This window comes from Anabrus simplex, chromosome 5 (genome assembly GCF_040414725.1).
Source record: "Anabrus simplex isolate iqAnaSimp1 chromosome 5, ASM4041472v1, whole genome shotgun sequence".
In the NCBI taxonomy this organism is placed as follows: domain Eukaryota; kingdom Metazoa; phylum Arthropoda; class Insecta; order Orthoptera; family Tettigoniidae; genus Anabrus; species Anabrus simplex.
Window position 1 is genome coordinate 350,727,723 of NC_090269.1, and position 12,629 is coordinate 350,740,351.

The 12,629-nt window shown below is 42.3% G+C and overlaps 2 protein-coding genes across 2 annotated transcripts in view; one reads left to right on the forward strand and one right to left on the reverse strand.

Annotated features, from left to right (window-relative positions):
• Nucleotides 1-686: 686 nt before the first annotated feature.
• LOC136874898 (uncharacterized) overlaps nt 687-12,629 on the forward strand; it is a 46,052-nt gene continuing 34,109 nt past the window's right edge. Inside the window, exon 1 of the mRNA XM_067148601.2 lies at nt 687-787. Coding sequence (XP_067004702.2) covers nt 721-787 — 67 coding nt within the window. The 5' untranslated portion in view covers nt 687-720. The remainder of the gene's footprint in view (nt 788-12,629) is intronic.
• LOC137500946 (putative nuclease HARBI1) lies at nt 10,062-12,567 on the reverse strand. Its single transcript, XM_068227703.1, has 2 exons — nt 12,183-12,567; nt 10,062-10,983 (listed from the first exon to the last, which is right to left on the reverse strand). Exons 1-2 carry the CDS (start codon nt 12,539-12,541, stop codon nt 10,062-10,064), a joined length of 1,281 nt encoding a protein of 426 aa, XP_068083804.1. The 5' UTR covers nt 12,542-12,567.

Sequence of the window (12,629 nt, forward strand, 5' to 3'; positions counted from 1 at the left end):
AATAGTTCTAATAATAATCTCTAAAGGAAACTTTGCTCATTCACTTCTTCTTAACTCACAGCTACACCCATACGACGTCTTCTACGCTCAAAAGACCTGTGACCGTAGTTTGGACACTTCTCGTGTCTATCATTTTCGTATTAGAAAATAAACAAATATCGGCCCGGCGGTCTAAAGTGTAGCGTACCTGCCTCTCACTATGAAGCCCCGAGTTCGATTCCTGGCCAAGTAAGGGATTTTCACTTGGACCAGAGAATTACAAATGCGGAGCTATGTGACAGGGAGATGGCGACCCTGTTCTAGAAAACCAACAATTATCGACCGAGATGATTCGTCACATTGATCATGCGTCACCTCGTGATTCGCAGGCCTGCGGGCTGAGCAGTTGTCACTTGGTAGGCCCAGTTCCATCAGGGCTTTTGCTTCATGTTCCTTTTCTGGAAGTAAATAAATAAATAGGTAAATAAATAATCCTTCGGGTAGCAGCACCTGCCCTTCGTGCACATAGAAGTTAAAATATCAAGTCATTATTACATCACAGGCTTCACATATTATAACCTGTGTTTGCCACGGTCCGCGAAGTTTTCTTTATATTGTTAACAAACACTGGTGAGTTCCGGTTTATATGTTTTGTTTATAGCATGTGGGTATGTTTTGAAGACAGTGTCACGGACGAAGACCAAATAGAACTGTATAAACGCGTAGTCCTTGGTTCTAACAATGTCAGTTATATACTGTGAAGGAAGCAGCTCATTCGTAGCGTGTAGAAAGTTACGCACCATGAGAGGTATGTGCCTGTAAATAGTTTACCGGAGAAGATGAGAAACATGAGATTCTAAACTGTTACTTCAGTTCCTAAACATGTGAGATTTCTTTGTTAGTACCTGAGAATTACATTATTTCATCTCTTAAAGCGTCAACATCCGTAGCGGAGCGGTTAATGGTATTAGCTGCCACCCCCGAAGGTTCGGGTTCGATTCCTGGTACTACCAAAAAATTAAGAATGGCAGGAGGGCAGGTTTGTGATACATGCAGCTCACTTTCATTGGGGTTGTGCCTGCAAAGAGCTTCACCGCCTTAGGCCGAAGAGACGAATTTAGTTGCCTCTGTGTATCAGTGTCGGCCTCCGAACCCCAAGTTAGTAGGTTCAAACCCGACAGAGGTAGTCGGATTTTTGAAGGACGAAAAAACAGTCCTTTGGACACTTCATGTCGTATGATGTCGGCATGTAAAGGATGTCTGGTGATACGTTTGGTGTATTCATTAAAACTCAGCAATAGATGCCCAAGAGAGATTGGGTTTACTCTGCCATCTAGTAGGTCGAGAGTAAAATGGAATCAAAATTGACAGCCAGACATCGTCAAATTAAAATATCTGCACACGGTAGCTAAGGCCATACGATTAGTATTATTATGATCGCGTAAGCAACACTAATCACTATCCTCATGGTCGGTACATCTTTCCATAATGTAGCAGTTTCTACTACGAAGCTTTTAGGTCGTTACCTGTGTGTTATATTGTGCATGAAACCTATTGGTGAACCTCTACATTTGTGATGTCTGTATACCCTAAATGTAATAACTTAGTCAAGCTAACTAGTTATTACGTTGGCCTTTGGTCCAAGAGGTCCAGAGTTCGATTTCGGGATGGGTCGGGGATGTTAAACTTCAATTTGTTAATTCGTCTGGCTGTGAGACTGAGTGTTGGTGCTGTTTTCAATATTGTTCATCGTAGGAAGGGCCCCATCCTCACAGATGCGGTTATCTTCCACAGCGTCAATTCGAGAAACCTGCAACTAGGGGAAGTACAACTAGGCAACCATCCCCTATATAACACTAATCAGATAGATAAATGGAAGGGATCCGACACTTCGAAAAACGAAGGTATCGTCCAGATAAAGAGAAGGGCCACGATGGGCGTGAAAATGAAAGACTGTGTAGGCCTCTTAACCTAATACCGTCAGCGTAGGAAATTAACAAGAGTTGAATAAGTGAGGTCGGATAGGATAGATGAAAATGATGAGCCTGGCACAAGTAAGCGGAAGCAGTGCAGGACCCAGCTCAGGGCCCCGGGGTAGTCAACCCACGCTCCCAAATTGAGAGCCCCTGCCCATTTTAGTTGCCTCTTCTGGCAGACAAGGGACGCCGTGGATGTTATTCTACCGCCCCCACCCACAGGGAGTACTAAACCAAGATTTTGCTAGTCCATCTCAACAGAGACTTTTAAGAGCACATAAAATCATTATCATCATCATCATCTGTTTAACCTTCAGGTTCGGCCTTTCCCTCGGACTCGGCGAGGGATCCCACCTCTACCGCCTCAAGGGCAGTGTCCTGGAGCTTCAGATTCTTTATCGGGGGATACAACTGGGGAGAATGACCAGTACCTCGCCCAGGCGGCCTCACCTGCTAAGCTGAACAGGGGCCTTGTAGAGGGATGGGAAGATTGGAAGGGATAAGCAAGGAGGAGGGAAGGAAGCGGCCGTGGCCTTAAGTTAGGTACCATCCCCGCATTCGCCTGGAGGAGAAGTGGGAAACCACGGAAAACCACTTCCAGGATGGCTGAGGTGAGAATCGAACCCACCTCTACTCAGTTAACCTCCCGAGGCTGAGTAGACCCCGTTCCAACCCTCGTACCACTTGTCAAATTTCGTGGCAGAGCCGGGAATCGAACCCGGACCTCCGGGGGTGGTAGCTAATCACGCTAACCACTACACCACAGAGGCGGACAAGAGCACATAAAATAAAAAAGTAAAAGGAAGAACTAGGGTTACAATGTCCAAAAGACTGCAAATAGTTAACGCTTTTTAACTCAATCACTTTCCGCAAAGAAACTTTCTTCTCTCACATTATTTTTCACTTCTTTTATCCATTCGCATGTGTATCAAAGTCACAACAACGAAAATCCCAAGTGAGCCTATCGAACATATGGATTAGCCGGTCGTAGTCAAACACTAGCCCACTGTTAGAACAAGCAAAAACCAAGAACTTATGCAACAGTCCGATTCTAACCTCTCCGGGCTGAGTGGCTCAGACGGTTAAGGCGCTGGCGTTCTGACCCCAACTTGGCAGGTTCGATCCTGGCTCAGTCCGGTGGTATTTGAAGGTGCTCAAATACGTCAGCCTCGTGTCGGTAGATTTGCTGGCACGTAAAAGAACTCCTGCGGGACCAAATTCCGCCACCTCGGCGTCTCCGAAAACCGTAAAAGAGTAGTTAGTGTGACGTAAAACAAATAACATTATTATTATAATTCTAACCTCCATTTGTATCAGCTGACTAATGAACGAATATTATTATTTTATTAGTCTTCATGAAACTTTTGATTAACTAATAATTATTTTTATGAGTTCTAATATTATTAGGTAAAATTATCTGTTAGTTTTATGAAAAAGGTCCCGGGGCCTGCAATGCAGGTGGGCCCGGGCCCTTAAGTGGCCCCGAAAACTCCTCGCAAAAAGTATGAATAACTTACCGTCACTGTGCGCGGAAATGATCAGGGCGATTTTGTAGAATCAGTAGGTAGAGGAATTGCCACTTGGTTGCATTGTGTTGTGTGTCCTCACAAAATCCCTGCACCAGATTACTCAAAAATGATTAGAGCAACGAAAATCGATAACAAAATATCGTATTTTAGTTAGAAAACGATACTTTGTTGATGTGCAACGCATCTTAGATCGTATTATACACATATTTTGTTGAACATTTAACTTTTGTCACACATTTTATTCGACGACGATGTATAATACTAATAAGATGTTTGTGTAGTCAACTCAAGTTCGAACGAGCTCTCTGCCCGAAGTTAATATTACACTAGACTTATCAGCTGTGCAGTTTGATATTTTTCTAACCTTATTTGAGCAGTTTGGTTCTAATTTTGTTCGTATATTTTTTGTGTTGTTATCGAATAAATGAATATAACCCAGACATTGGTATCGGTTACAGAATTTAGTTCTGCAGTTACAGAAAATGATAATAATTAGTTAAGTACGAACATGTATGTGGTGCATGGTTCGGCGGTTCAGTAGCTTAGCCGTTATACCACGGCAGTCAAACAAAATCTGTTAAAAATTATTTTTTTATAATCTTACGATAATGAATAATCCCCTTCTTCGTATAACTTGACAATATATTGCATTACTTCTATCTGCTCTAATGAAATTGATATTAGAAATTCATAGGTTTTTACATTTTATTTCAGGGGGCTCGAATATTTCTTTTGGCTGGAGGGCCCGTACCGCATTCGTTACGTCACTGCCGGCAGTATGTTGTTGAGTCATAAAACCTTCAGTGGTGTTCACGCAACGTTAGTACTATGGTTACCGCTTGTATCACTAACATCTAAGCGCGGTATGACTGTCCTATGCTTATTTCTAGCAGATGACTCGCAGACGACGTGAATGAGCGAACCACAACCAACCACTAGTAGGAGAGCAATGCATGTTCTAAATCACTGGCGTCAGCATTTTTGTGCTGAGTCAGCACCCCGAGGTCATTGACTCCATGACGTCATGACCACGTTACCGGCCACGTGCTATTGTTTGTAAACAAAGCCACGTGCTTTTGGCAGCTGTCAAGATGACACCTGTTATCCTGACGGACCCTAACCTCACGTTTTTGGACAAGCAAACGTCGCTAACCTCACTGCTGCCATCTTGACAGACCCTAACCTCACTGCCGCCGTCTTAACCACGTAGGGGCGTGGAATTTAAAATCCAAGTGCTTTTGACAGCTGTCAAGATGTTAGCCGCCATCTTGACGTGTCCTAACCATGTGGGCACGGATTTTGAACAAGTGAACGTTGCTAACCTCACTGCTGACATATTGACAGGGCCTAACCTCACTGCTTCCATCTTAACGACGTAGGGGCGCGGAATGTGAATAGCCGGTAAGATGACAGCTGCCATCTTGACAGCACGTGCATTTGTTTTGGAGTGGAATTTTTCGAACGTGGCTAGCTGCCCTTCTCGACATCCCCCTACCCCGACACCATCTTAGAGGGTGTCTAACCATAGAGGATTAAAGTTTCAATGCTAGCTGCCCATCTCGACATACCCCCTTCCCGACACCAACTTGGAGGGGACACTTACCCTCAGAGGATTAATGTTTTAAGACTAGCTGCCCTTATCGACAGGCCACAACAACATCTTAGAGGCGAGCTAATCCTTAGAGGATTATAGTTTTAAGCCTAGCTGCCCTTCTCGACGTGCCCCTTCCAGACTCCAAATTAGAGGGGCCTAAGGACCCCAGTTTTAAGGCTAGCGGCCCTGCCCAACACCATCTTGGAGGGGTCTAAGGACCCCCATGCTGCCCTTCTCGACACCATCTTGGAGGGGTCTAAGAACCCTAGTATAAGGCTAGCTGCCCTTCTCAACATAGCCTCCTTCCCGGCACCATCTTGGAGAGGGCCTTAGGACTCTAGATTTAAGGCTAGCTGCCCTTCTCAACATAGCCTCCTTCCCGGCACCATCTTGGAGAGGGCCTTAGGACTCTAGATTTAAGGCTAGCTGCCCTTCTCAACATAGCCTCCTTCCCGGCACCATCTTGGAGAGGGCCTTAGGACTCTAGATTTAAGGCTAGCTGCCATTCTCGACATGCCACTTCCCCGACATCATCTTGGAGCGTATCCGACAGCGTGACATTACGGAGGTCAGCTCAATACCTCCTCCTCCTCCTCCTCCTCCTCACAGTTACAGAGGTCAGCTCAAGCCCTCCTCCTCTATCTTCTCCTTACAGTTACAGAGGTCAGCTCAATCCCTCCTCCTCCTCCTCCTTCTCCTCCTAACAATTTTACGGACAGATTCCCTCCTGCGGTAGATGGCCCACTCCCTCGGAGAAAGCCTAACTACACCTTCGCTAAGGCTTTACACCCACATCCGACGCGTGACCTCCCCTCCTAAACAAGATAAAACATGTTGTTAATTAATCCTGTTACAGAGGACCGTAAATGCTGAGCCCCTCTACTAAGAGAAACCATTTTTGTGTTTGGACGATACATAGTCTATTGCTATCTTACAGTAAAGATCTCAATGGTCAGCATACATTCCCTATCATATTCTGAACAGAAAAACATTACATTGGTTATAAATATATGATAGAAGGAGGGCGCAATAATTTTATTTACCTGAGATACTTACATGAGAAAAAGGACATGTTATAAGGACATGTTAAGCTGCCTCTATCAATGCTTAACTTCTCGCAGCCCAGCACTCGCTACATTCAGCTGCGCGCGGAACGACTGTCGTTTGTTTACACGCTCGCGGCCTTCTCGGGAAGGATGTTGTGAAGCTATCCTCAGAGTTGCCAACCTCTGTACGGAGGAACTAATGAGTGAGGTGCTTCGATAGCTGGTGGCAAGACGATTAGTCTGGACGGTTAGGATTCTTCCCGTGGACAAGACGATTGGTCTGGACGGTTAGGATTCTTGCCTTGGACAAGACCATTGGTCTGGACGGTTAGAAGCCGCGAAGCGGCCTTAGGCCCCTAGTTTCATGTGAAAACACGATTGGTCTGGACGGTTAGGATTCTTGCCGTGGACAAGACCATTGGTCTGGACGGTTAGAAGCCGCGAAGCGGCCTTAGGCCCCTAGTTTCATGTGGAAACACGATTGGTCTGGACGGTTAGGATTCTTGCCGTGGACAAGGCCATTGATCTGGACGGTTAGAAGCCGCGAAGCGGCCCTACGCCTCTAGTTTCATGTGGAAACACGATTGGTCTGGACTGGTTCTTGCCGTGCGGACGGTTAGGATAAGACCTGGACAAGACCATTGGTCCGGACGGTTAAAGCCGCATTGTAATTTTACATGGTGTTTTTTTGTTTGTGCTTTTATTCAGCCGGGGTTGGTAACGCAATGTATTTATCAGCATTGATGGCAATGACGTCACATTCCGTTCACCATGACCAATGAGAATGCAAGAAACTACTTGAGCCATGGACGATGGCGGCTACTGCTCTTTATTAGGTTATAAAAGTAAATATATTTCTCGGGGTGGGCTGGTGGGTTCCTAGACATGGCAATGAACACATCTCTCCTCTAAAAGGAATTCCAAGTAAGATTTACATTATTTTCACTTCCCTATAATGTTATAAACGTTGGGCTGCGGGAAGTAAAGTTTTACCCTGCCTCTCTGGGTCCGTGGTAGAGTGTCGGCCTCCGGATCCCAAGATAGCGGGTTCAAACCCGGCAGAGGTAGTCGGATTTTTGAAGGGCGGAAAAAAGTCCATTCGACACTCCATGCCGTACGATGTCGGCATGTAAAAGATCTCTGGTGATACATTTGGTATTTACCCGACAAAATTAATTAAATCTCAGCCATAGACGCTCAAGAGAGATCCGGTTTACTCTAGGTCCGCTAGATGGCAGACAGAGTAAACCGGAACGTCGAAATTGAGGAGCAGACAGCCAAATGGCGTCAAATCGAAATATCTGCAAACGGTAGCTGAGGCCATACAATTATTATTATTATTATTATTATTATTATTATTATTATTATTATTATTATTATTAGGGAGAAGGTAGTAACACATACCCCTTTTTTCTATCGAATAGCATTGTGAGATTAGTATAAGGCTTTACGTTCCCATCTGACAAACAAATAACTATGAACAGCGTCCCCTCGCTGCGGAGAGTATTTTTACACACACATAGAATAGTATATACTGTACTTACTCTGTTACGCTGAATGACTTAGACGACGCTGTCTTTTTGTCGCAAAAAACTAGTTCAATCCTGTTTTAGCTGTGTTTATAAAATGATTTTAGTTACTACTTGCGACAGGCAGGGGGATAAGGCAAAAATGATCTCTAATCTGGCCATAAATAATGTGTTACGCTGAATAACTCGGACGGCTACTCAGGCGACATTTTTTAGTCGCCTCTTCCAAAAGGTTTTTGATAATTAGAACACTGAATTGCTGATTGTAACATTTCGAGCTTATAGATTTGTACACTAGAGGCATTTAATTGTCTACTTTAATGTTGACAATACTTAGTGAATAAAACTAGTATTTACCTGATGTAAAAATAGGAAACCCCGTAAATCTATTATCATGGCTGACGACGTAGGTGATTGAAAGGTACAACCCCAGTATTTCGCTTGGTAGTTTTAATTCGTACTACTTCTTCTGCGATGCCTACACAATAAAATATAGTTGAAATGTGATTTAACTTCAGTATATTATTAAAAAGAATAAAAAGCAACGGGATGATTAGCGCACACAAGCTATAAGCCAAGAAATCCGATTATTATTATTATTACTACTTCTGAACACGCATCACAGTACTTACTTTCATGTCATATTTTTAGAAGGAAAGAAAATGAGAATGAGCATCAGGCAGAGGATTCCATTCTTAAATCATTAATCACTAATATTAATGTCAATAAGAGAATTGATGTACTTCCTCTTAAATCAATAATCACTACTACTATTAATTATAATAGAAGATGGATGTAGGATGTATAGTTGTACTTCCGTCCGTGTTTTCACATTTTTTACTCTACGCAAACAGAAGTTACGAATGAACTATCCCCAGAATTTAACAAAGGCTTGAATAAAAAATCTCAATCACAGAACCTTAAACTCTTTTTGAAGAAAACAACTTGAAACTACCTTACTGATTTTTATTTTTATGCCTCTCGTTTGTTCCTTTACTTACACAGGTTGCATCCGCCAGCTATTTACAACAACCACAATCGTGTGCAATAAAAAATGGGTTAGCATGCTGGCCTTTAGTCATAGAAGTCCCGGGTTCTTTTCCATTAATGTCTAGCATAAGAAAGAACACATTTTCATCGTAGATTATATTGAAGAAAATATACATACACTTACCTTTGAAGAAAACAATAATCACTACCACCATTTTTGTTCCTATTTGCTTTACGTCGCACCGACACAGCTGGGTCTTATGGCGACGATGGGATAGGAAAGGCCTAGGAATGCGAAGGAAGCGACCGTGGCCTTAATTAAGGTACAGCCGCTGCATTTGGCTGGTATGAAAATGAGAAACCACGGAAAACCATCTTCAAGGCTGCCGACAGTGGGAATCGAACCCACTATCTCTCGGATGCAGGTTCACAGCTTCGCGCTCCTAACCGCACGGCCAACTCGCATGGGGTTACCACCATTAATAGTAGATGTAAGCTCGAACGTGAACACGCACCATCTTCACGGTTACGACAGTAGGGTTTGAACCCACTATCTGCATCATTTTGCATCATAGTAAGCTGCTACATTTGCTTTGGTCCTAACTGAGATGTCAAACACACTCTCACCTGTTCGGGAAAGAACTTCCGGCAGACTGAAACACATCGCATTCATCGAGACAGTGGTCCCCATGAGGTACTTTCACGCCATCAATTATGTGTAGAGAAACATGCTTAGTTAAGAATTGTCACATTTACACATCATCAAATTCCATGAACTTCGGAGAGGATCGAAACCCTATTCTGGGAACAGAAGGACAATGGATGACTGACTGCACCACTAAGCTTGTACTTATTCCCATTCGATATGTATTTAGGCAGGCCGCACACCGGACGCGTCAAGTCACGTCAGCGACACAGAGACATGACGCATCAGAAAGGAGCACAGTGATAAGCAATGGAAAAACACAAATCGCCGCACACCGGTCTGCGTCTTAATGATATCATCAGCATCCTGCTGCAGACACGAGCGATAAGACACTGCATGTTCCATTTCTATGCGTCATGTCTTAAGCAAACACCTTCTCGTATAGTTCTGTTCCTGCTTTTTCTGAGCAGTGCCAGTGAACACAAGTGCCAGCATGAATGAAGAACAAATCAACATTAAATTAGTGCAATCCGTGGAGAAATATCGAATAATATATGATTATTCGCTACCAGGACATTCGAATAAGAGCGAGGTGGATAAAGCGTGGCATACAGTGTCCAAAGAATTAAATTTAAATGGTAAGTAACTTACATTCAGTAACATATTTATTAATTAGGTCCATGTACAGTAATTACATGTTTAATTATGTAAGAATAAACATTTCTTGCGCAACCAGAATTACTGATAATGTATAGTGCAGCTATATTTATATTTATTCTATAGCGTACTTATTCTGCCAAGAAAGGGCTACGTTTGGTTTCATAAAGTAAGAACACAACTGATTTCTTAATTCAACAGCCTCAACTGTTGCTCTTCTGTTGCAGGGTTGCAATCTCTGCAACACACGCATCGTATTGTCAGTATTTTCATCCTTATCTGTTACACTCGGTTCACTAAAAACGCCGTCTTTTAGTCTAATGAAGTTATGCAGAACACAAATTGCTCGTATTATGTTGTCTATTTTATCAGGTTTGCAGGCTATAGCTGTACCGAGAACTCTAAATTTAGAAGCAAGCATTCCAAAACCACATTCTACACTCTTTCTAGCTCTGCTAAGCCTATAATTAAAAATCCGCCTTTCATTTGTAAGTTCTCTTCGCGGATAGGGTCTCATGATATGCTTCTGTAATGGGAAAGCTTCATCACCAACGAAAAAATAAGGAAATGGTGAACAGTGATCATCATCTTTCGGTAGCCTCTTGGGATCAGGTATATTCAGTGTGCCCTGCTGAAGGTTTCTTCCTAAAGCTGAGTTTCGCAACACGCCACCATCACTGTTTCTGCCATAGTCACCAGCTTCTATAACAATGAAAAGTCCATCTGCATCAACCAAAGCTAATAGAACAATAGAAAAATAGCCCTTGTAGTTATAGAAGGATGAGCCACTGTTTCTCGGACACTGGATACGAACGTGTTTCCCGTCTATGGCACCAATGCAGTTAGGCATATTCCAGAGTTCCAAATATCTTTCGGAAATATTCTCCCATAACTCCTTTGAGGGTGCAGGCATAAACTCAGGTTGAAGTGTTGTCCATACTGCCGAACACACTTCATCCACAATTTTGCCGATTGTTGTTTCTCCTCTTTTAAACTGAAAGCTCAAGCATCTGAAGCTGTTGCCAGTAGCTAAGTACCTGGAAATAAAGGACCATGAATACTATTACTGCTAAATTAAATTTTAAAAAGCTTGTAAAAAATTATTTTAGCCAAATTAAACTATTGACAATTGCACTCATATACACACATTCTATAAATTTAATATCATTGAACTGCACTGTTTTTGTTATAAAATGTTTGTTGTGAATTTATTTTTTATGTGTTAATAAGCATTCATTGGTATAGCTATTGTATGTATAGTCCTACTATAGGGTTCTGGCCTCAAGGACATTCTTTATATGAAATAAAATAAATAAATAAATAATAATAATAATAATAATAATAATAATAATAATAATAATAATAAGTGTATTTTCTCATTGCAGTGGCCACCTGTAAAGACAAATGGAGAAACTGTAGGAACTGTTGGTCCAGATACTTAAGGCAAGCTCCTACCAGTGGTTCAGCAGCAGTAATCAAAAAGCCCTACTATCTTGCAGACTACTTGGCGTTTTTGACACCATTTACGAAATCTAGAAGACAAGTGGGAAACGTAGAAAATCCGTATGAAGAGGAGCAATCTGCTACAGAGGAACAACCATCATCAGTGGCCATGACAAAAGAAAACGACGAGGAGAATAGTGCTCAAGAAATTATGCAGCCGCTACCTCGAACACGTAGAAGAGATACAAAAAGAAGCGCCATTAAAATGGATATTGACGAAGTTTTCTCTTCATATATTCAGATGAAAACAAAGCGTACGGCTGAAGCGGAGTGTAATAACCCTGATGAGTTGTTTTTCAAAAGCCTGCTACCAGATGTGGCTAAATTATCACCTGCAGCTAAAAGCTCATTTAAGTTGTTTGTGCAGCAAAAATTAAATGACATGCTGTACGGATCAGCCAGGAATGTTCAGTGTAGTGATACTCATTCCCATCCATCAACTTCCGTATTGCATTACGGTGGTCAGACGGGCTCCTCATATACTATCTCACCATTCTCGTATGCAGAGAATTTACCGCAAGAAAACGAGGAAGAACGTGATCACTCATACTGATAAGACGTAGTTACAAAGACAGCACTGTATGGTATGAAGTTATAAGTGAAAAAACCAAAACATTGCACACATATTATTTATATACTTTGTCAATATGAACAATTTCGCAGCTGTGTTCATCATCTAATAAATAATTTAATTATTTTAACAACAAATTATTATTCTAAGCTTTGAACTTACCTTAGTGTTATAAGTAGCTTTTCATCAGGACTTATAGCCTTCCTGTAGTTTGTGTCTTGTTTTCTTAATAATGGAGAAATTTTCTGAAGAAGTTCTGTGTAGCTTTCGGGGTACATTCGGTAGTATGACTGGAATTTTACCGGATCTTTTAGTAAATCATGCGCTAAGGTATAAGCACCATGTTGAGCACACGACATATTAAAATCATGAATCCATTTTCTTTTCCTCTTGTTACGCAATTTCAACCACATGTACAGCAAAACATCATCTTCACTCGAGGAGGCCATGTTAACAGCTGATAATGCGTAGCGTATTGATGCAGACACATGCTTCTCCGGTGTGCGGCTACAAGTCTGCATCACGAGTGCGACAAACAAGCGAGTCGTTTTTCATGTTGCGTTGCAGATGTTGACGCGTCCGGTGTGCGGCCTCACCCAACATGTCATG